The sequence below is a fragment of the Heptranchias perlo genome, chromosome 13, assembly GCF_035084215.1.
Source record: "Heptranchias perlo isolate sHepPer1 chromosome 13, sHepPer1.hap1, whole genome shotgun sequence".
In the NCBI taxonomy this organism is placed as follows: Eukaryota; Metazoa; Chordata; class Chondrichthyes; order Hexanchiformes; family Hexanchidae; genus Heptranchias; species Heptranchias perlo.
The window spans coordinates 16,451,312-16,477,282 of record NC_090337.1 but is presented as its reverse complement, the minus strand read 5'-3'; the positions used below and the strand labels follow the sequence as shown (position 1 = coordinate 16,477,282).

Below are 25,971 nucleotides of genomic sequence, written 5' to 3'. Positions count from 1 at the left end.
AAGCTCATCCAAAATCCTGCTGCCCACATTCTATACTGCACCAAGTCCCGCTCAACCATCATTACTGTCCTCACTAACCTATATTGGCTCCGGGTCGCCCAATTTGAAATTCTCATCTTTGTATTTAAACTCCTTCATAGCCTCACCACTCCTATTTTTATAACCTCCTCCAACCCCAACACCAATTCCCCCCCTACCCCCTGAACTCTCCGTTCCTCTGATTCTGGCCTCTAGTATCCGCCTAGCCTTTGCCCTACCACTGGCACTTTCAGCCAGCAGGGCCTCACACTCCAGAATTCCCTCCCTAAATCCCTCCACTTTGCTCTCCTCCTTTAAGACTCTCCTTGAAACCCAGCTCTTTGACCAACCTTTTGGTCACCCCTCCTAATATCTCCTTCTTCAGCTTGCTGTTCATATTTTCCTTATGCCTCTGTGAAGTGTCGTGGGACATTTTTTTCTATGTTAAAAATTCTATACAAACGCAAGCTCTTGTTGCTGCCGCTGTGGAACTGATTCCTAAGCAATCATATTTTTCACAAAATGGCAAAAAAAAAATCAAACCTCTTCACCATTTCTCTGTTACTGGAAGATCTTAACAAAATGTTGTTTAGTAAAAGGATACAACAGCTCCGAAAATGAAGAGGGCATTGAAGATGTGGTTCTGGTAGGTGAATAGTGCAACACCCATGTAGCAGAAGATGAAGTTCTCAGCCATAAAATTCATGAATTCGAAGAGCTGGAAAACAAAATCACACACATTTGCTTATTTTAACTTTTAGTTAGTCTCTGAAAAACATCTAATTTTAAAGTCTTTTTTTTAAAAAGATAAGAATGTGTTAGGAATTGGAACACACCATTGGACCCAGCAAGTCTGTCCCTTTTTAATAGCCTGTCTCATCTACTTATTTGGTCACCGGAACCCTCTATTTATTTTCTCTCAGGCAGGAGGAATGGGGTATGTTATTTTGAACCTCAGGTCTCTCCAATGCCACACTTAATTTTTTGTTGAACAAAGCAGTTAAGAGTCCTGATCCTAGATTTCTGGTAATGTTGTGTAGCAAGCTGCTAGGAGGTGCATTAGTTGATTCACCTTATCCTGATGGCAGCAACTTGGTTTCTAATTGGCATCTTCCTGAGTTGACGTGTCACAGAACAGGAGCTCACTGGGAGTAATTGTGGCTTTGAATGATAGTGTAAAATGGGTGATATCGGATCAGCCACCTGTTATACATCTCTCCCCATTTTCATTTCCATTGAAGTCACTATCGCCCAAAGTCAAAATTACCCCACTGTCTGCGTGCCCTACCACTCAGCAATGACAACAATATTCTTTCTATGGACCCACGGCGAAGAATCACTAAAGAGACTACACGATAACATCAACAAGTTCCATCCCACCATCAAGCTCACCATGGACTACTCCTCAGAATCAGTTTCTTTTGGACACACGAATCTCCATCAAAGACGGGCTCCTCAATACCTCACTCTACCGCAAGCCCACGGACAACATCACGATGCTCCACTTTTCCAGCTTCCACCCTAACCACGTCAAAGAGGCCATCCCCTATGGACAGGCCCTGCGAATACACAGGATCTGCTCAGATGAGGAGGAACGCGATGGACACCTACAGACGCTGAAAGACGCCCTCGTAAGAACGGGATGACGCTCGACTCATCGATCGACAGTTCCGACGGGCCACAGCGAAAAATCGCATAGACCTTCTCAGAAGACTAACACGGGACGCAACCAACAGAGTACCCTTCGTCGTCCAGTACTTCCCCGGAGCGGAGAAACTACGCCATGTTCTCCGCAGCCTTCAACATGTCATCAATGACGACGAACACCTCGCTATGGCCATCCCCACACCTCCACTACTCGCCTTTAAACAGCCACCCAACCTCAAACAGACCATCGTTCGCAGCAAATTACCCAGCTTTCAGGAGAACAGTGTCCACGACACCACACAACCCTGCCACGGTAACCTCTGCAAGACATGCCAGATCATCGACAAAGATACCACCATCACACGAGAGGACACCACCCACCAGGTACATGGTTCATACTCCTGTGACTCGGCCAACGTTGTCTACCTCATACGTTGCAGGAAAGGATGCCCCAGAGCATGGTACATTGGCGAGACCATGCAGACACTGCGACAACGGATGAACGGACACCGCGCAACAATCGTCAGACAGGAGGGTTCCCTCCCAGTTGGGGAACACTTCAGCAGTCATGGACATTCATCCACCGACCTTCGGGTAAGCGTACTCCAAGGCGGCCTTCGAGACACATGACAACGCAAAATCGTCGAGCAGAAATTGATAGCCAAGTTCCGCACCCATGAGGACGGCCTCAACCGGCATCTTGGGTTCATATCACGCTACACGTAACCCCACCAGTGAACAAAAGCTATCTGTTTTTAATATAACGGGTCATTTGCTGGCTTTCTGTGCCTTCCGGATGTTTCTGCCTCTCTCTCTCTCTGTTTTTTTTTTGTTTGTTTTTTTTTGTTGACTGTATATTCGGGGGCTCTGTAGGTAACACCTCTCTGTCTGAACACTGTGATTGCCTTGGCAACGGGCAGTTGCAAAGACTGTCTGTAATCACCATGTATTGTTCTGTGATTTATAAATGCGTAGGCTTCGAGGAGTTCCTGACATTTACCTGAGGAAGGAGGAAGCCTCCGAAAGCTTGTAAATTTCAAATAAAATCGTTGGACTATAACTTGGTGTTGTAAAATTGTTTACAATTGTCAACCCCAGTCCATCACTGGCATCTCCACATCAACAATATTTAGATTCAGCTTTTAGGATATCAACCAATGGGTTGATCAGGGGTCAAGGTTCTGGTGTTAAGATATTTCATGTCAGAAATATTTAGCAATTTATTTGTTTTAAGGGTGAGTTTTTGTGCTTATCAAGGTGGTGGATGTAAGTGCTGGAGAATGGAGAATTTTCTATCTTTTCCACCCACTATCTGCAGCAAACACTTCCAGGCTAGATATAGCACAGATTAGATGCATGGTAGAACTCCTCCATATGGTCCCATTTCTCACATCGGCCTCTTCGTGCGAGAATGCTAATTTAAAAAGAACAAACCTCAGGACCATTTGTACCCATCAGATCAGGTTAAAATCGATCCACTTGAATCTGCTATTTTACATTGCCGTCATCGAAACTGGTTTAAAATTAAGTCACATTTATCCAACAGCATAATTGTGAACACACAAAACCACACACGTGTAGTTGGAATTTGATAGGACTCAGATCCAGGTCTTCAAAGGTCTAGGATGTCAGTTATCAGGCAAAAGCATTAAAAGAGGGATGCTGTGAAAGTGATATTATCATTAGAAAGCTCTTAGGGAATCATCGGACAGTGTAACTTTAGGCCGGACTAAGAGCTGTATGGGCCCTGGCCAAAAAGTAAGTGGCTGTATTGTGTCAGTATAATAGGGGAAATGGAGAGGGAATAGAAAACGTTATGGTCTATAGTATAAAATAAGTATCCCACTTTGTTTCTTCAAATATTTTAGATAATTTTGGGTAGTCGCAAAGCGGAAAGGGTTTTCCAAAGGCCGGAAACAACAAACCTGAACTCTTAGGAAAAATGATAACATTAATACAGCTGAGTATCTGCTGGGAGTCATTCTCTATATTGTTTAGAGTCTGGTAGACTTTGGTGTGATCTAACCAGATATCTAAAAACCAGCCAGCTTGTTTCTCCAAACTATTCTCAGCTGTGAAAGTAGAACTGAAGGCATTAAGCAGTTGAACCAGCCACACAAGTGGCGGTCACATCTCAGACCATCAGCCAGTTTTGACTTGCACACCTCTAGTGCCTTCTCTAAAATACCGTGTCACCTACCACCACTGCCTCCCCCTAAACTGACTGACTGACCTGTTTGATAAAGAGCAAAAACCTTGCCAATATCACTCAGGTAATTATCACTTGAAGTTGGTCAATTTAAAAACACAACTGTTGTCATGACAACTGAGATAGATTCAGGAGTTACAAGGATTGAGAAAATAATCCTAGTAACCCAATTCTTTACCCTAGACTGGTAATACAGTCCAGACTACCATGCCAACAATGGCTTTGATTCACAGCATCAAATGGCTCATTCTTAGCCACCTGACCTTCAAAGACCATGGCCCAATCATCTACACCTTATCCCCTTGGGATCAGGGAATTTCAGAGACTCTGAATAATATATCTGCCCCTCAGTCTAGCTTCAGCAATGGGATATGTGCATGACCAATCCTTGCTACAATATGGAGCCACAGTTATAATTGACAAGGAATACTACCTTGTGAAAAAGCAGAGATATTCTCCAAAAATGCTGTAGTGAAGAGCTGGATATACCCAATATACAAGGGATTTTCTGTAATCTCAAACTCAGTGGAGCAAGAAACAGTAACGAAAAGGCTTCACCTGACACAGCTCTAATAATATTATTTGCACTCTAAAGAGTCTGAGCTAACTGTATCAGCCGTGGGTGCCTCCATTTTCCAGTGTACTGCCTTACTATAATGAAATATTATGGGAAGCTCAGTAAATGTGATACATGGCTTGCTTGAATGAATTCACAAAGGCATTCCAACAAACAACAGCACAACAGTGAGCCAGCGAAATATGACCCTGATTTATAAGACTGGCTAACTTGGTTGATGGCTTTCCTTTAGTAATAGCTGTGGAGCTCAAGGTCCTTAAAGACAAATGTTTATGAAAGGATATGTGATATACTTTGTCATGAAAGGCAGAGGTACATGTAGTTTAAGCTGCAAAGCTGCCTTTAGCTGTGGCTACTCGAGTTCAATTAGTTGAAGGTTTGGCTGTGGGACGTTTGAGTGGATGGCGATGATTTTAACAGTCAGTGTATTTTTTTCTGCTTGTTCATACAAAAGATTTGTCTTACTGAGCAAGGCTTCATTTACATAGATATAAATTTGAAAGGCTTACATATGGAGCATTCATCTAATTCACAACAGTTGGATGATTCTATTCTCTAGTCATTTTCAAAAAGATATATATTTGTCTAACACAATTCTAATTTACTAAAATAAGTCGCAGTGGTTGAATCCAAGACCTTTTAACTTTCAAAAAAGAGGCAGGTAAGCCTTCGATGAGTGACAGCATTGCTCTCAGACTTAACTTAACATTTAAATATTACCGGCCAAGACTGGAGACTTGGAAAATAAATTAGTGCAATTATAGACCGCAGGTGGAAAGGTCACAAACTAAGTCAAAAGATGGGGAGGTTAGAGGGTGTGGTGACATAAAAGTCGAGGGGTGGACAGATTGGTGAAGTGGAAAGCGAAGAGATTGGCGATACTAGAGATATTTTTTTTTAAAGTTAAAAAGAATTTTGGCTAATGATTAACTTCATTATCCATTCATTATTTCTGTCCACTTCCCTTGATTTTCTGGATATTTTTGGTTAACTGGACATCAGGAGAAATGGGTTGGGGGGGGTTTACTGAGCTCAGTAATGTCAGGGATGTGAATTGACGTACATGATTGTGACAAAAATAGGAATATTGAATTCTGAAGGCTTACATAGTTTTAAAAGGCAATATTAACTCATTTTAAAATGACGACCATTCCTCCTTAAGTTTAAAATGGCAGTCCAGAGAATAGGCCAATTGTTTTTGGTCAGAAATTAGTTAAAACAAAGACACTCTTTGATGGGGCTGTGTATTTAAAATATGAATGAAAAGCTGCAAGGTTTGAGTAGCTCAGCAACACTTCAACCATCCTACTGTATGTTGTAATATTGCATTTTGAAAGAGTGTTTCAACCACCTGCAAATAATTTGGGGAATTATTAGGAAAGTTTATGGTATTGTCACAAGGCAAAACAGCATTGTTATTTTCATATTCAACTGAAACAAGATTGATGATCATTATAATCTTCAAAGCAAAATTATCCCTAAAAGAGTTCAGGGTAAATTAACTCCTTGAGGACTCTTCAGATAATTTATATACACATATTGTGCTGCACTGAATTGGCTGAATAGCTTTATTTCTGGAAATTCCTGATGTGTATATAGATTCGATTTAAGTAGATTTAAGCTGTGCCAATTGGGTTCTAAGTGCGATATTTCCCATTTTTTTTGAGTTGGAGATGTAGTGAGAACACTACACGTATTTCAGTGTGCAGTCTCATTAGTAAATAAGGTAACTGAAGACGTACACTTCCAGTTTTTGAAAAAGGTGTAGCCCACTTAATGTGGGCTTGTTGACACCGAAATGGTGCTTGAAAAGCTCAAACCGTAATACTGTTAAAATGAGAGGAAAAAATCCCTGAAGAACATTGAGTAAATAAATATCTACTCATGTCAATTTAGCTCCTTTACGCAATCAGGTTCAGTTACTTCTCCCATCCTGAAAATGTCATCAGTACACATTGTTTAAACACAAACAAATACAAGGATATTAAAGTTAATGCAATTCTTGTTGTAACAATTTGATATTTTTTTCATATAAAATACTGATTGTGAGACTCCCTTTCTAAATGAACATTGCACTGTCCAAAATGTAATATGCCATTGCTCATCCCTGTTCAAACAATAAAGAATGCCTGCTGATGAATCACAATGGTGTCATCCCATCAAGAGGTTCAGATGGTGTCAGAGAGTGAAACTCGTACATCTGAAATCGAAGATGGACTATTATCTTAGAATTAGGTGAGAATATCAGCTTCTGTTTATAATGTACAAAAAGTAGTGAATTTTCTCTGCATTGTAGTGCCAAATTGCCATTACCATCGAAATTTGAAGATGCTGCATAACATTGGACTTAAAGGATTATAGATTTTATGACATTGTACTTTAGCAACATTGATTTTTATAACATAGAACTTGAAGGAATATTGGATTTGTGACATCAGGTTTTACCGGTTATTTTTGACCACAAATTACAGGAAAATTTTAATCCTCTGTATGTTATAAATGCTGAATTGCAACCATTATGGATCATGGAAGACAAGTAAGATGCCCTTTGAATACTATTCAGTATAATTATGCACTTCACATTGCACTGGCTATCGAGCCAGTTGAGAAAGCAAGGTTTGCTGGGCTGATCAGCAGCCACAATGCATGCAAGAGATTGCTAAAGATTCAGTATCCTTTCCCTATTCATAAAAATCTTTTGCATCTTTGCACAAACCTTCTCACAGGTGTCACTTTGTGCACCTACAGAGAAACTAAATTATGCAAGTGACCTTTTCCTTGCAACTTCCAGTGACTGGCTCATTAAAACTGGAGCTTGTGCATTAAAGGGGAACTGCTACAGTCTGTGTCCACTGAATGTGTCCTTAAAATGTTATGAATTCCTAAAACTGCTCAAAGGTTAGCAAGAAAAGAGCATTTTCTTTTCTCTGTTAACCCTAGTGCTGATTCTGTGGCACAATCTCAATGTGTGCGGTCAACCACACCTAATGCTTTGGACATTCAGCTGTTCATTTATTTTTCATTTGCTACTTACTCTTTCTCTCTGTCCTTTTAAACTTTAATTCTACTCTTTTTTTCCCCAATGTACAATAATCTAGTCCTTTTTGGGACTGTTCCTAATTCTAAAATCTTTTATGTTTTTGTTTCATTCTTCCTGTCTCGCTGCCCTCACAGTCCATTCTGCAGGTGGGTGGAACTGAACAACAATTGCAAAAATCAATTCCAAAGGACAGTTCTCCAGAAAACTAAATGGCAAAGTCCACAAGCCCAACAGAACAATGTCAAGAGCCTGGTTTTAATGCGTGCTCTTCGTCCCCCAAGAGTCATCCTTGCTAGTTAGTTATCCCTTCCTTTGAATAATAGCTGTCACATAGGAATCATTAAGAATCAAGGAATCCATATGTGGAACTAGAGAATTTAGCCATAATCAGTGCAATAATGTCTGTGCTTCAGATTTCTTGCACTGTTAATCTTGGGTGTGTTTTTCAGTGTCAAACCCACAAAGGGCTGCTGACAAAATACTTGATGGCAGCCTCAGACTTCCCCTCCAACCTGACAACATCCAGGTAAGTAAACTCATCCATTCGATAGAAGCTCCTTTTCCTCCCCTTCTCACACCCAGGTGAGTACACCCATCCACAATGCTCAAAAAGTTTAAGCCCCAGAGGGAATTATGCTGGCATTTCTTAGAGCACATTGTCAACTTATCAAAGCTGCGATGATGCGTTCTTCATGTTTCATGAGTTTTTCTGAAGCAAAATGAAAAACGACTGCCAAAAAGCAGAAATTCTGTGCAACTGGATTTTCAAAGTACTGGGTACGGCTAACTACATACCCATTGTGAAATGGAGCTCTCTTTAAAAATCCAATGCATTATGTTAATCAAAAGGGATTCTACGCACTTGATGTGCAAGAAATCTGAAGCACAGACATTATTGCACTGATTATGGCTAAATTCTCTGGTTCCACATATGGATTCCTTGATTCTTAATATTCCTATGTGACAGCTATTATTCAAAGGAAGGGATAACTAACTAGCAAGGATGACTCTTGGGGGACTAAAAGCACGCATTAAAACTAGGCTCTTGACACCTATACAAAACCCACAAAGTGAAGCTGAGCATAATTACATTCATACATATATAATGACAGGGTTAGCTACTTAGTGCATTTTCAGACTAGTAAAGCAAAGATGAGGATGTCCTAAATGCCCCTTTGGCACCTCATTGCACAACCCCCCAAAAATGTCCGACATATAGCTGTAATTTGCTTTATGCTGCATAAGCCTGCAATTCTGCAGACAGAATGCAAACTAAACAACTAATTTAAGAGAGGTGACTGTCAGGAGAGTTGAGGATCTTCTCCTCCCCGCCCCTACACTTAAGCCCAGATACATAAGATTAGGCTCATTGAGGCTTTTTCTGAGAGTCCATTTTATAAAAAACACAATTCCTAGTATTCTTTGCAAACAACCCCTGGACATAAAAAAGTGATCTGTTACAATTATTGCATAGATGTTAGTTTAAAGCAAAGTAGATTATCTAAAAAAAATCCTCCACCCTTACATCTCAGCTCACACACTCTGCTTTCCTGAGTCCAGACTACTGTGCATCCTTCTCCCTTCAGTCCACCATGAGTGGTAGAGCCTCCAGTTAGTATGCCCTTCATTCATAGAATCATAGAATGATACAGCACAGAAGGAGGCCATTTGGCACATCGTGCTTCTACTGGCTCTTTGAAAGCGCTATCCAATTAGTCCTATTCCCCTGCCCTTTCCCCATAGCCCTGCAAATTTTTCCCCTTCAAGTATTTATCTAATTACCTTTTTGAAAGTTATTATTGAATCTGCTTCCACCACCCTTTCAGGCAGTACATTCTAGATTATAACAACTCGCTGCGAAAAAAAAAAAATTTTCATCTTGCCTCTAAGTTCTTTTGCCAATTACCTTAAATCTGTGTCCTCTGGTTACTGACCCTTCTATTGGAAACAGTTTCTCCTTATTTATTCTATCAAAACCCTTCATAATTTTGAACATCTCTACTAATTCTCCCCTTAACCTTCTCTGCTCAAAGAAGAGCAACCCCAGCTTCTCTAGTTTTTCCACATAACTGAAGTTCGGCATCCCTGGTGCCAGTCTAGTAAATCTCCTCTGCACCCTCTCCAAGGCTTTGACATCCTTCCTAAAGTGTGGTGCCCAGAATTGGACACAATGGCCTGGAAATTGCTCTTAAAATAACAGCGATGCTAACAGGGCTCACTGTTATTTTAGGGCAAATGGAAGAGCAAGTTCTGGCGAGCACACAAGCAGCCAAATGCGGAAATTCGGAAACTGCTCTACCATTAGCCCCGCTCGTCCGAAAGCTGTGCAGGAAGGACAGCTCGCCCGCTCGATGAATGGACCAGCGCAAACTTGCTCTCCTGCCTAGCTGGAAAGGAACTAATCTCTCCATAAGAAAGGTACGCTGAGTTGTTTAGGTCTAAACTAACTTTTAACGGCGTGGTAAATCTTAATGACTGCCAAACAAGTTGTCTGGCACTGAAAATTAACTTTTAATGTGGGGTCTCATTTTAATTGTTATTGGACATTCAAAAAAAAGTTCACCGCTCAGCGCAGTTTCTGGGCCAATACTCCAGCTGGGGCCGAACCAGTGTTTTTATAAAGGCTTAGCATAACTTCCTTGCTTTTGTACTTTGTGCCTCTGTTTACAATGCCAATGATCGCATATGCTTTATTAACAGCCTTCTCAATTTGTCCTGCCATCTTCAAAGATTTGTGTACATACACCCCCAAGTGTCTCTGTTCCTGCACTCCCGTTAAAATTGTACCATTTAGTTTATATTGCCTCTCCTCATTCTTCGTACCAAAATGCATCACTTCACACTTCTCCACATTAAATTGCATCCGTCATGTGTCTGCCCATTTCACCAGTCTGTCTATGTCCTCCTCAAGTCTGTTACTATCTGTTAACATTCCATTAATTCGCTTTCAAAATTCCTCTGTCGTGCTTCATCTCTCCTCAACCTTCAAAGGCCTCTTCAAAACCTAAATCTTTGGCCAAGCCTTTGGTCATGTCCCCTAAACAACTTCTTGTTCCTGTCCAGTATCTGATCCACCTGCTTTGTGATTTTTCACTACGTTAAAAGGTGATACATAAATGTAAGCTGTTATTGTGGGGCTTTCTTCATTCTTCAAATGATATGCATTCTCTATAGGCTGTAGGAGTGTAGCCTAGCTTGATGGTTCCTGAATAAACCACGTGCTGATCACAATGTAAAAACAACAACTTTCATTTATATAGTGCCTTTAATGTAGTAAAACATCCCAAGGCACTTCACAGGAGCGTTATCAAACAGAATTTGACACCAAGTCACATAAGGAGGCATTAGGACAGGTTGGTCAAAGAGGTAGGTTTTAAGGAACATCTTAAAAGAGGAGAGAGAGGTAGAGAGGTGGAGAGGTTTAGGGAGGGAATTCCAGAGCTTAGGGCTCAGGCAGCTGAAGGCACAGCTGCCAATGGTGGAGCGATTAAAATCAGGGATGCGCAAGAGGCAAGAATTGGAGGTACGCAGAGATTTGAGATGGTTGCAGAGCTGGAGGAGGCTACAGAGATAGGGAGGGGCGAGGCCAAAGTGGGATTTGAAAACAAGATGAGATCATGACACTGCAGTCATACTCCAGCATTATATTAAGTACCAGCAACTCCACCATTGTACCAGTTCATTTGGACCACAAAATGAATTGAAAATCACTTAGTATTCCCCCAAATACACACCCAATACACTTCTGCAGGGCCTATGGGGTCAGATTTGTGGGATCATGCACATCATTCAAACAATCAAGATGACCGTACTAGGTAGGTCATCTTTCTTCATTCCGCTTCATGATCTCAGTAATGCCGATAAGGGGCAGCCCCCAAGTGGAAGCCAGGTGATTCTTTACAGGCCGTATGGGAAAATTGGAGGGCCAAGTCGTTTTGGTCATTTCTTGCACATTCCTTGGAAGATTCAGTGCTGGGAATGGAGAGGGTGAGCAGTTAAACACTGCAAAATCCATTTGTCACCCCATTCCTACCATGAACTTTTTGATCGTGATTTTAATGGGCCAATCGGTTCCCGTCAGAAACGCACCCACCAGAAACCTGCAAGTACCTGATGAATATATTTAAATTGGGGTCCCAAGATGTTATTGGGGATCCAATGCTATTTACTGAGCAGCCAACCTGCACGGGATTGGCCTCAGAAACTGACTAACATGATTGGAGAAATATTTAAAGGGACTTTCACCTGCAGTCATTTGGATTGAAGGAATATCTGTGCTTTTATGATTATTGCATTACCAAAGCATTTCAGAGCTTGGAGATTTCTCCTTATTGATTTCTTTGCCTTACTCACCCTGACTAAGCATTTCCAGCTTATCATGGGTGCCATTTTTGCTTCTTTATTCTGGATGGAGAAACAGCTGGAGGAAGAACAGCTGTAACAGCATCAGCAGCCTTAACAACCAGGATGAGCAGCAGCTGGGCCTGTTAGAGTACAGCTGGTGAGGGGGGCTGTGTGTAGAGGGTAATTGAATCACTTCCTGCACTGTAACCAGGTACTAGGAGTGACATACCTAGAGCTGATACACTCTGAAATCCCACTCTATGTTTGGCAACACTCCAGCCTCTGCTGGGGAAGAGGATTTCCTTCCTCGCCTTCATCTCTCCCACAAACACCTCCAGGGGGCTTCTGAGAACCAGGGGGCTTGACTGTGACTTATTTCAGAGAAGATTCTTCTTCCGGCACCTTGAAAATGAAAGAAGCCACAAGGAAATGCAACCTCCCTTTAAGAGGTGCATTCCTGCTTTAAATTAGGTCTCTGGCTGACCCGTTGGAAAATGCTCCCTGGAAGTAGGCGGGCTTCTGGTAAGGTCAGCCAATTCAGTGAGGCCGGGGAGTTAAAGTACCCTGGGCCTGTTTTTGGCTGAAGCAAGTGAGTTTTAAAATGAAACCCAAAGTCACCCATCCAAAACTGACCTGGAGTTAAAAATGGTGCCTCAGAAGCAGATTACCTAAATTTCCTCTTGGTCTGGGAATGATGCACTGCACAAATGCGATCTAAACAGTGGGAAATAAATAATCTGAGTTGAGTAGAATGGGCCTACATTCTCTGGAGTTTAGAAGAATGAGAGGTGATCTCATTGAAACACATAAGATTATGAGGGAGCTCGACAAGGTAGATGCTGAGAGGTCTAAAACTAGGGGGCACAGTCGCAGGATTTGGGTTCGGCCATTCAAGACTGAGATGAGGAGTAATTTCTTCACGCAGAGGATTGTGAATCTTTGGAATTCTCTACCCCAGAGGGCTGTGGATGCCGAGTCATTGAATATGTTCAAGGCGGAGATAGATAGATTTTTGGACTCTAGGGGAATCAAGGGATATGGGGATATGGGGATCGGGCAGGAAAGTGGAGTTGAGGGCAAAGATCAGCCACGATCGGATTGAATGGCAGAGCAGGCTCGAGGGGCCGTATGGCCTGCTCCTGCTCCTATTTCTTATCTTCTTAATCACAAATGGTGTGAAAAAAAAGCTCAAAATAAAATATAAGCCCAGTTAGGCAAATGTGGAGAGCACATTTCTCGAACTGCTGCACCATCCCGTTGGTGTTTACTGTTAAACCTAATCTCATACAGCATACTCAATTGACTGTCTCCTAATGGTGAATCTCCAGATGAAAGAAATATTACCATAGTAGACAAGATTTCATTATAAAAGTGTGTGGGAGGTAGATGTGCGCACAAATGTGAAGTACTACAATTCTTTGTTTTCTTCCAATTTTTTTTTGTCTCTTTCATGATTAAAATCTATCTTCAACATTCCAAACACTATTTGTAACAAACAGTAATGATATATATGTCTAGGTACAGCATTCCCAAAGACCAATTGCTGGGAAAAGATTCTTGAAAGAGGGACAGTCACATTATTCTCAAACTGCGTCGTTCATTTGGTTTTCATGCTTTTAGGTAACAGTCCCTTTTCCTACATTACAACAGTGACTACGCTTCAAAAGCACTTTGGGATGTCCTGAGGTCGTGAAAAACACTATACAAATGCAAATCTTTTTTCCTTTGAACAAATTACTTTCTATCATATGCAAGTAAAAAAGTATAATCCAGCACCTCTTAAGCACTGCTCACTAGACCAGTAATACTGAGTTAACTTATACAGTTTCTTAAGAGCACAAAATCCAGTGAAACAAAACACAGAGTCTGAAATTTCTTGGGCCCTGGTCCACTGATGGAAGTGAGTGAGTTTGCTGCAGGCCTGATCCTTTCCCAAAACCCAGGATAGGGGTGATTTGCATTGAGGGGACAGTTGCCCGCACCGTTTCAGCACTACTAGGGTGTCATCTTCTGTGGGGGTGGGGCAGGAATTTCAGAGCAGCACCACTCCCCCCACTCTCAGAATTTGGCAGCACAAAAAAAGGGGCGGTGACCTGGCAGAACTGGGTCCTGCCCCAAATTCTGGCTCATTTGCCCTGATTGGGATGTTGCTGCATTTTCCACCCCTCTACCCCTAAGCCCAGAGGTTTTGGCCCAATAGTTAATTTTTTTTTGTATTTGTTGTAAAATTTGGCCATGAATAAAATGTCAGCAATAAAAGCGAACAGTGATAAATGGATTAAAATTGAGTTTGCAGCTTGAATAGATGTATGGAACCCTAAGCCAAGTATAGCCCTATACCCACACCTGCTCACCAATCCCATGCCATGCAAACTCCCACCTATAATGGTACCTTCAAAATTGATCTGTATTCCACAAAATGTGCATTTATTCAGAACTAAGTAATACTTGCCCCCTCCATCCACCCATTTCTGACCTTTATTTTACTACGTTAAAGGTGCAATATAAATGCAAGCTGTTCGTTACCTACCTGTAGGATGTACTCATATTGTTTAGAAATGAGAAAAGGAATCCCTTTTTGTTTAACATGGACCACTTGCTGAACAGTCTGTTAATAACAGCTTTAGCCCTGTCAATCAGTACTGCAGCAGCAATAGTAATCAATAGAATTAACCCAACAATTTGCAGTGTAAGGTTGGATAACCCATATTGGAAGTAATATTTTACAACATTGTTTCCCTTATATGGACACGGGAAAAGAGACTGATTTAAACAGATGCACTAATGGCCCCTGTGACTCACTTTAACTCAGAGCCTAACATACAGCACATCTTCACTTTGTTACTATGGCTACAGAGCTTCGGATTGCACATTACAATAGCTCGCTAGCTACATCACCAGAACCTAGAACCTTTCATATATAATCTCTGCTGTGAAAAGCCTCTGCGATTCAAACATTACTTCTCAATTTAGAATTTTTAAAGCATCTTTAAGAGAAGTGCAAATCATGCCAAAAACAGAAAGCACTCTGGCCCCGATTTTTACGGGGTGGTCGGGAGGGAGCGGGGGGGTGGGGGTGGGGGCGCGGGGGTGGTTGTAGCAGTCAGGAAACCCGGAAATGCGGGGAACGCGGAGGTCCTGCTGAATTTAACGGCAGGACCTCATTTAATTTTTTTTTACCATTTCCCGGCTAGCCAGATTGAGAGGCTGGCTGTCAGCGGGAAGGCCTGCAGTGGAAGGCTGCAGCCAGGGAGCAGAGAGGAGAGAGGGAGAGATCACTGGGCGGGGTGGGGTGGGGGGGGAATGAAAGAGAAAGAAGTAGCAGGCGAGGGGGCTGAGGTGCCGATCTTGGGGAAGGAAGCTCCACCTGGCCCACAAGCAGGTCTAGAAAGGCTGTATCTGGCCTTTCTCACCTCCCATCAGCTGCCAGGTTTTCCAAGCCCTGGGAAACCCGGTCCGTAGCCGTTAAGTGTAAAAGTCTGCTAAAATCTGAGGCACGCAGCCTCATTAACATATTTAAATTACTGACCCCGCCTCTCAAGAGCTGGTTAATCGCCCATCCCCAACCAGCCTCCGTTAAAACCAGCGCGGTTAAAGTGGGAGTGTTTGAGGCAAGTTGGGGTCAAGTTTCCGATTTTTGAAATTTTAACCTCCCCCCCCACCCCCGCCACTGTGCCGCCTGTCGTGGGGGGTTAGAATTCCCCCCTCTATGTCCTCACTGGATATATTTATTGAATGAGCAGATCCAATGTAATAATTCCTGTGCAGCTGATCTTTTGGTGCTGGAATCCATGCTTAGTTTTAAAGTCATCTCTGAGTCACACTAGAGGATTGAATTTATCCCCCCATCTAAGCATTGGTTAACGTGTTCATGTAAAATTCATTTGTGTCCTATTTTAATTCAGTTGTTACCCCAAACAGGTTACCAGAGGAAATCGTGAAATTATTTTAAAAAATACTGTCAATAAATTCACAGTACAAGCAGAGTCTCACATGGTAATACCTGTAATCCTTCTTTAGTTTTAGGAGTGTGATCGACATAACTGAATTTTGTGAGTTTGCCAACTTACTAAAAATGCAACCTCAAGAGTTAACATCTAAGAATCTTCTAGGAAAGCAACAGAGTGTGAATGAAAATGAGGTTGTGCCAGGCAGGGTGCACAAACTGACAATTAATATAGAGCTGAATGACTGTAATGTTTTCCTCCCAAGTGTTCATTCATTCATTCTACACGTTACTTGATTGCATTCTATTAAGTCCAAGATAGTGGTGGGGTTTGTGATGAGTTTGGAATTTGTGTAGAGTGGAGACTGGAAAAGCTGAGACTAGAAGTGACAAAGGGATGGATAAGAAAGCATGAAGATTTGTGTGCCCTGCAGATACTTTTTCTTGTGCCTGCATTCACAATCAAGTCCACACTTCCCTTGGACCAAAACATAACCTCGTGTGTGAAATAATCTAGGAAGTAGCTTGCCTTGGGTAAAGAATAACCCAGTTTACCATCAATATGTACACTGGAAACAGAAACTTTTGACCTCTGACTGACTGACAACTAACACCCTGACAAACTGTAAATTTCAGGTTACAACTACAAATCAGATTTATTAAGAAATAAAATTAATCAAAAACAAAAATGAAAGCAACATCAGAAAGCAACAGCTGGTAGATAAATCAACAGTGTTTCTCACTTAACTTAGAATGTCTTACAAAAACAATAAAAAGTCTCAATTCAGGCCATTCTCTGTAGTATTATGCTTTTACTCTGGACCAACATCTATGATGCAAAGTTTATAAACAAAATTGGATACTGGCAGACTAGATGTGGCATTTCAAACTCAGTTCTATTGGGCTCAGTTTGAGTGAGCAGCTGAGAAGGGGAATGGAAGTGTGAGAGAGAGTATAGAATTTCTGGCAAAAATGAAACAGGTTGGCTGCAGTCTTGTCAATGTTTAAATGGAGGGAGTTCTGAGTCATCCTTAATGTGATGGCTGACAGGATGTTTTGAAGCATTCAAGAGGTGACCTTGGAGGTGCACTGTGGAAGAAGTGATAGCTATGTAAGAACAAGTAGGAATGGAGCCATGAAAGGGCAGTCCATGCAGGTGGATAACAGAGGAGAGGTGAAGGAAGAGGATGGACTGGTCGATGGTATTCAAGGCAGCAGAAAAGTTTGAGGAGGGGTAATGCACCACAGTCCCAGTCACACAGGAGACGATCGGCGACTTTGACCAGGACAGCTTCAAGGCTGTGGGTAGAATGGAGACCAGCCTGAAGAGAGTCAGTGCAGTCTGAAAGATAGGAACAGAGTTGGATGGCAACGATGCATTCAAGGACTTTGGAAAGTGGGGGGGGGGGGGGGGGGAGAGAAATTGGAAATGTGGCTATATTTAGCTTCCGAGAGTAATCTCTGTCCTTGGCCACTTTCTATTTTCTGGTAAGTCTTGCCCACTAACATTTGAGAGGAGGAAGAAATTCCATTGAAAATCTATCTGATTGATTGGGTGGTGCTGTCAGGCTCAGTAACAATGCTTCCATTCTGACAGGAAAGGAACAGCTGCTAGGGAGCTATAATAATGACACAACAATAATGCATCCTTCCAGCACAGTGTTAAAGTGTTAGAACGGAGGCTAGAAGTGAATAAGGAATGTCTGCATCAGTGAAAATCTACTGTTAGATCCATCATAAAAATTACTAGCAGATAGGATGTTTGTGACACAACAAAACCTGCTGACTTACACAGATCCTGAAAAATCCAATTAGCCTGTGAAAAAGAGGTTGTAGTTCCTGAAGTTTGTTCTAATTACGTAAAGATCAATACTGTTAAATTTGCTAAGGGACAGGTAAATCTTTGTAAGCATAGGTTAAAGCCTACCAGCATTGGGAAATCTCTTTCTCCTCCTGTGTCACTTGACAAAATAGGAACAGTTTTCAGTAATTTCCCCACCTCCCCAGGGTAAAGCACTGCGGCTCAGGAGAACAAATAAACTTAGATGGTGTCTCAAACTGCCTTGAACCTTCATTTCTTCCTTAAATCCTCCTCCTCCACTCACAATTCTACTCCCTTTAGCAGATATATCTTAGCTAAATTGGTAGCACTCACTTCTAAATCAGAGGGCTGTGAGTTCAAGTCCCATTCCAGAACTTCAGCATATGGCTTAAGCTGACACTTCAGTGCAGTAATGAGGAAGTGCTGACCTTTGGATGAAAGGTTAAACCAAGGCCCTCTCTGCCTGTTCCACTGGTGCAGGTGGACATTGTATGGCACTAGTCAAAGAATAGCAGGAAGTTCTCCCAGAATTATGGCCAACATTCCTCCCTTGACCAATTACCACCAAGAGCAGATTGACTGGTTATTCATCTCATTGCTGTTTGTGAAATCTCGCTGTGCAAAACATGGCTATTGCATTGATCTTGCTTAACAACAACGACTACACTTCTAAGTAATAAGTTCCATACTAAATGCCTTTAGACATTTCTGAAAGATGTAACGCGGTGTCAATGAAATTCAAATCTTTCTTTTTCTTTGGCCTTGATTCTACACTGTTCATTTTAACTTACATTCTCTGCAGCCTCTTTTAAATTCTCTGGATCTAGTTCCACTCCACCTCAAATTATGCTCTCTCTGATCCTTCCTCCAGTTCTGCGTCAATTCACTTCAGCCCAATATTATACTCTCTCCGGCCCTGATTATGCTGCCTCCAACCTGCTCAAACTTCCTTTCAGCTAAAATTATCCTCCCTCAAGCTGAAATAATTTTCTCTCTGACTCAGATTCCACTCCCTCCAATCCTGATTCTGCCTCCTTGAAGATATATTATGTTCTGTCTAATATATTTCCTTCAGCCCTAGAGTCACCATTTGTTCACTGACTGTATTAGCTGTGGCCTATTCATGCTACCTGTATAACTAACTCTTATCCTTACATTCCATCTACCTCTACATGTCTTTTACTAGTCCAAGACAAACACTACATCATTTTGAATCCACCCCACCCAATGTGCTCAGGCAGCACTGGACTCTCACAAATTCTACAGGAAGATGTGCAGTGAATCCAAACGACAGAAAAACATTCTTCAGTGTAACAGAGAATCAGCCCCTTCATTAAGTCAGGTTTCAGGGAGACAGCACTCTTGACAAAGTGAAAATGCTTGAAAATGTAAATAACAGTACCTAGCAGATAAAAGTACCACAGAGAATTCCCTCCTCTCCAACATGCTCATTAGTTTGAGTTTTACAAATTCTTTGCATAAAGGTATAATTTTGTTTAAAAAGATATGAAGGATGTCTCTTTCCATTTGTAAACGCAGCATTTGTGATGAAATCGCATCACAATTGCATTACCAACCCCACACCTCAGAATTATTAAATACTTATATTTAAAGAATGATTATGGCTCCCCTGGTGGCTGAGTGTGAAACTGAGCCATACAGACCAGGAAGATATCAGGTCCAATCCCCAGGCTGTAATGTTAGCTCCTCATTTTCACCTGGGGCTGATACAATGGGTCTCAACACAACTGGGCTAAGGAGGGGGGGAAAAATAAGTCAGAGTTCATATTCGCGATAGCTTACTAGTGATCAAAGCTGGAAAGTGTAGTGTGTGGACATTGTGGCAAAGCAGAATCAGGTTCAGCTGTGATCATGCCCTCAGAGTCCAATGATCTGGCAACATTCACTGCCCATTGCACAAAGGTCACTTGCGTGAGGGACCAGTTGACAACCAGCACCCATGAATCTGTACCGCAATAGGAATCAGTACCTTCAGGAGAGGTATAGGGGTGTTGGTGTGGGGGGGGGGGGGGGGGGAGATGGGTGGGGGGAGCAATTATCCTGATTGTTTAAACCGTTTTGGAGAAGATTGTTCTGTAGTACACGGACTTTGGTATGTATGTTCTATTCTCTTGACAGGAAAACTGACAGTCCTACGAGGCAAAAACTGAATCCAAACGTAAAACAGTCCATTTAACAAACAACATCTTTCAGCTGCTTGGGTCAGTGTAACTGCAGTGCCAGGTCCTGGCACAGCTGATGGTTGACTGTTTGGAAGGCTGGTCCTATCTGCCGGCCTCTTCCAGCTGTGTTGGCAGGAAATGATTGCTGTAAATGACGATACATTTCTACTGAAAGGAAATAGCTGATCAGGACAGAACTTCAATGATGTTAATTGTTGGCAAGCAGATGTCAAAATACTTAGATTGTGGTTAAATGAGGTAAACAAAGTTGATAAAGAGGTTTCTACTGTTGGCAAGAGGTACTTTTACGACCAAACTGATATACTTACAGGGAGGACCAAAATTAAACCGATTTCTTAATGATTATGTAAGATATTAAATTCTGAATAAAATACACCTTTTTTTAGACGCAGCAAAGTATAGTGATCTCAGATCTCTGTGTACCTGACGTACAAGATACTGGTGCAAAAGACTACTGCCTAGTTCCAGGAGGTCATAGGGATATTTTTCTCCATTCACTAATGTTACTGAGAAAGTCGTTATGAGTATAGGTAATGTTAATGAATGATTGAAAATGTACAACTTCTATATATATAGCACCTTTAACATAGCAAAATGTGCCAAGGCATTTCACAGTTGGGACAGACCCAAGCAAGAGTAGGAGAGCACGGTGACTGAAAGCACAGTTGAAGGAGGCTTTTGAAGCTGCGGAGAGATGTAGTAAGTTAAAGGGGTTTAAGAAGTCCCAGAGTGCAATGGCACCAATGGTAGAGTGCAAAGAGGGGGTAAATGCACAGTAAATTAGAGTAGGAAGAGTGGAGGGATGTGGGTGGGGATGTAGGTTGGAGGAGATTGCAGACGTAAGAAGGGACGAGGCCATGGAGGGGTTTGAAGACAAGAATGAGGATTTTAAAATTGCCGTGCTGAAGGATGAGAAACCAATGGTAACTGGCAAAGACTGGAGCGATAGGTGAGCGAGAGAGGATACAGGGAACAGAGAGCTGAATGAGTTGGATTTTATGTAACTTGGCTCTCAGCAGGCCAGTGATGAGGATGTCAGAAAAGTTAAATCTGGAAGTAACAAAGGCATGGATGAGGATTTCAGCCACAATAGGGCGAGTAGGGACAGAGATTAACCATGTTTCGGAGGTGGAAGTAGCCAGTCTTGTTGATGGACTGGATGTGAAGTTTGATGCTCAACTCAGGATCAATATGCCCCACAATATGTTATGGCCATTATAAATTATGACTGCTTCCTCATCTAAATATAGCAACTGGGAAAATCAAAATACAAATCACAATCTGGGCCTATGATCACCTGGAAGGAGCAAAGGGAAAACTAGCAAAACATAATGAATAAAAATACTGATTAATTTAAGTGCTATCATTGGGATGTATCTGCCAAACTTGTTTGCTTTCCCAGATATCACTGTGATTGACAGTGTCCCTGTGCATACGAAGAGTTTCGGCAATTCACCAGATGGAGCACTGACTGTGAACACTGATGACACAGTTTGAGGAACAATGTGAGAGAGCAGAATTAACACATACACAGTTGAAATAACAAGATCTCCTATCTACAGGAATGTAAATATTTTTGGTCATTCACTCATTTCACAAGCACTGCAGATGCTCAGAGTCTCACTGATCACATACTGAAAATCTCAGCAAATTTAATACACTTCTTCCAATTTGCTTTTGAGGAGTTCATTTAGTCCTATCGAGAATCCTTCAGAAATGAAACTATCAGCATTTCAAAAGAAGCAGGAACGATGCCAACAGATTGGGAAGTGGGGGGCAGCACAGATTTATTTGGAGCTGCATTTACATGACAGTTTTAAGACTGCAAAATAAATGAGGTGGCACTGCTGTTGGAAATAGTACCCACTTCTGAAAGAAGTGGTTTCAGCTGGCACCTCCAGTGGCTGCGCTGTCTCCAAGGGCAACATCAACATAAAAAGTATTGTAAGTAAAGGCTTACAGATCTGCGCCCAGCCACTGGGAAATGTGTTATCACACCAGCGTCCTTAAAACACACAATTATTTCAAAGTGAAACTGCCTACTGCAGAATCTAGCTCACAACATGAATATGAGAAAGTTTCCATAGCACCAAGACTAGAAAGTGATATTGCAGAAATGGTTTTTCTAATATAAATGTTGATTCTAGTTAATAAATCAATTCCAGGAACTGAGTGGCACTAGTGGTTTGCTCGTCCAATTCTGTGACCAAGGTTCGAATGTAGTCTAAACTTATTGAACGAAAACTTCCTCTTTCTGAGGGATAACCAGTTGAGCTGATTCAAGAGGTCTGGAAACTTCCTAAAGAGCGGCCCTCTATTCCCCTTTTCCAGATGGCCCAAGATGTGTACCTCCTGATAAATACCAGATATGTCCATCTATAATACTGAATTATGGGGTATTTCATGCATACTAGTGGAAATCTAAATTTTAGAAACAAAACAGTTTTACTGTATGCACTGATCTATCCCAGTGGAAAAAGCAATACTATTTCAATAGACGTGGGAATAACCTTGTACATTAGCTCTTCTTGAAACCAGATAGCACCACTGTCTAATCTTGCAGAAACCAACAAAAAAAGGGAAGTTGAGATTTTATTCTAAAAACGAATCCACAAACTCCTTAATGTTTGCACCATTTAGTGGAGTAGGTGTGGCCTCAATATGTCTTTAATTTTCATCACTAGAATCTTCTGGATTGCAGCTGTTCAAGAAGGCCCACCACCGCCTTCCCAAGGACAAGTAGAGATGGACAATAAATGCCAGCCTTGCCAGCAACGCCCACATCCCAAAAATGAATTTTATAAAAGACCAGTCATTGGTATACAATTCTACCTTATTATCGAGACCCAGTGAGACCCAACACAGTTAAGTTCTGGTGAGGCTCGCCATAGTTCAGGAGCTGCATATGAATGCAGGATTCACAAATGTCTCACACTGGCGCTGGAAATCAGGTGAGATAGTTGGTTGTAACATTGCTCTTTCTCCTCTGTAGCTGTGCACAGAAATAGCGCAGGTGAACTGGCTGAAAATCTCCTCTCTGGCGACTGTAAAGGCTCAAAGTTAAACGGATTTCTGAGTGGATGCAAGTGGACAACACAAAGCTGCCCATAATTCAACATTAATCTGAAAGGCCATTAGTGGAAGATGGAAATATCACTGTGGTTTGGATTTTTTTTAAGTAAACAATTTATCTTATTTGCAGTAACAATATAAATCTGACCTGTTGCTACGACAACCATGTGCAATATATTGGCCTAAAATGGATCCAAATGAAGTCATTATATAAAATGAATTACAGCCTAGAATCTGCAATCTGACTCTGTGGGGGCAGCACTCTGGTTCATCAGTAAAAACACAAATGTGGAGATAAATCCAAAACCGAAATTTCTCCACCTAGCTCCAAAGTATATATTACTAAAATAGACAGTGACTTCAAGACTGAAATCTCATCAGTGCACCACATTCCTGCCCACTATCCATGCCCTTGAACGATGCCTTCCTCAGTACTGCTGCTTCGTCTCACCATTGCTCTTGCAGCAACAGGCAGCACAATAGGTCAGGCCTATCCTGCATCATTGGTGTCAGCAAAAGGAACAGGCCATTTTCACTTAACTCTGAATCCTGGGTTGGCCCAACTGTGTGCATATCAATCTCTGTCATAAGAACATAAGAAATAGGAGTAGGAATAGGACATACGGCCCCTCGACCCTGCTCCGTCATTCAATAAGATCATGGCTAATCTTCGACCTCAACTCTACTTTCCCACCCTATCCCCATATCCCTTGATTCCCTAAGTGTCCAAAAACCTATCGATCTCAGTCTTGAATATACTCGACCACTGACATTCCAAAGCCCTCTGGGGTAGAGAATTCCAAAGCTTCACAAAACTCCAAGTGAAGAAATTTTTAATCATCTTAGTCTTAAATGGCCAATCCCTTATCTTGAGACTATGACCCCTAGTTTTAGGCTCTCTAGCCAGGGGAAACAGCCTCTCAGCATCTACCCTAAGAATTTTATATGTTTCAATGAGATCACCTCTCATTCTTCTAAACTCCACTCATGGTGCAAGAGTGAGCCCCAAGGGGTAAGAGTGCCGAGGAGGAAAATCGAGAGTGGTGGGGGAAGAGATCCAAGCGAACACAGAACGGCTGAGTTAGAGGTGTAATCTAAAATGGAGACATGAATGGAGACCTTTACTAAGAAAAATATCACCCTAGAAACTGTAATATGCCCTGACAAAGTTTACTTAGTATCTGTCATCTTGCTGTACAATTCTACAGAGAAACAAACAGTCACAGCTTATATAGTTACAATATAGTTTATAGCACAGAGAGAGGTCATTCAGCCCATTGCTGGAACAATCCAAAATGAATTCCATTGCCCTGCTCTCCCCATTTCCCTGTGTCATTCTCTGTTTCAAATATTTATCTACTTTTCCCTTAAAAGATGCAATGATCTCAGCCTTAGTCACTCCCTGTGGCAAAGGATTCCATGTTCCAACAGGTGGCTCACCACCACCTTCTCAAGGGCAATTAGGGATGGGCAATAAATGCTGGCCTCGCCAGTGACGCCCACATCCCATGAACGAATAAAAAAAACCCAACACTGCAAAGAATTTTTCCTAACCTCTCTTTTCACTCTTTGATTGTTAAGTTTAAATTCATGACCCCTTGTCATTGACTCCCCACCCAAAAGGAAATACTCTTTCCCGATTCACTCTGTCAAAACCCCTCCTAATTTTAACTTCGCCGCTTCAGTGGAAATAGTCCAAGTATCTCAAGTCTCATCTCATAACTATAGTTTCCCATCCCTGGCACTATCTTAATGAATCTACTCTGTATGCTCTCTATGGCTTTAATGTCTTTTCTATAATGGGGTGCCCAAGGCTGCACACACTACTCCAGCTGCAGCCTAACCAATGCCTTGCACAAATTTATAAGGTCATTATTCTTGTACTTGATTTATAAAACCCAATGCCTCCATTTGTAAAACTCAAAATTCTATTTGCCTTTTTCCATTGCTTTATCTATCTGCACTTGCACTTTCAGAGAATTACATATATGAATTTTTAGGTCTTTCTGTTCATCTACACCTTTCAACATTTTACAAATGAGTGTCTACCCTCTTTCCTTCTTTTTCCTACCAAAACGTTTTGCCTCACACAGTCAGAGAGAGGAGAGGGGAAGATGATGCCAGGAAAAGTACTATAGTTTGAACCAATTAGGGTAAGCTAGGGGTTAAGAGTAGCTACACAGACTGGCAAAAGGTGGGAAGTGGTGTTCCACAGGGATCGGTGCTGGGACCACCGTTGTTCACAATTTACATTAATGATTTGGATTCGGGAATCAGAAGTACAATTTCAAAATTTGAGAACAATACCAAATTGGGGGTGTAGTTAATACGAAGGAAGAATGCGCCAAAATGTAAGAGGACATTAATAAACTTGCAGAATGGGTGTGTAATTGACAAATGAATTTCAATATAGATAAGTGTGAGGTGGTGCATTTTGGAAGGAAGAAAAAGGAGGCCATATAGTGCTTGGATAATAAGAGTCTAAAAGGGATAGAGGAGCAAAGGGATCGAGGGGTACAGATACTCAAATCACTCAAAGTAGTGGCACAGGTTAATAAGGCCATAAAAAAGGCAAATCAAGCACCTGGGTGCATTTCTAGAGGGATAGAATTGAAAAGCAATGAAGTTACGTTAAACTTGTATAGAACCTTGGTTAGACCACACTTCGAGTACTGTGCACAGTTCTGGTCTCCATTATTATAAAAAGAATATAGAGGCATTGGAGAGGGTGCAAAAAGAGAATCACAAGGATGATACCAAAACTGAGAGGGTATCCTTATCAGGAAAGACTGAACAAGCTGGGGCTCTTTTCTCTTGAAAAGAGAATGAGGGGGACCTGATAGAGATCTTTAAGATAATGATAGAGTTTGATATGGTGGACGTAGAGAAAATGTTTCCACTTGTGGGGGAGTCCAAAAGTAGAGGTCATAAATATAAAATAATCACTAATAAATCCAAAAGGGAATTCAGGAGAAATTTCTTTACCCAAAGACTGGTAAGAATGTGGAACACGCTACCACAAGGAGTAGTTGAGGCAAATAGCATAGATACATTTAAGGGGAAGCTGGATAAGCACACAAAGGAGAAAGGAA

The 25,971-nt window shown here is 41.7% G+C and overlaps 1 protein-coding gene across 1 annotated transcript in view; it reads right to left on the bottom strand.

Moving 5' to 3' along the window:
* The window catches only part of LOC137331314 (sodium/hydrogen exchanger 9-like), a 313,260-nt gene that overhangs the window by 164,689 nt on the left and 122,600 nt on the right, over window positions 1-25,971 (bottom strand). Inside the window, exon 10 of the mRNA XM_067995036.1 lies at window positions 623-736. Coding sequence (XP_067851137.1) covers window positions 623-736 — 114 coding nt within the window. The remainder of the gene's footprint in view (window positions 1-622; window positions 737-25,971) is intronic.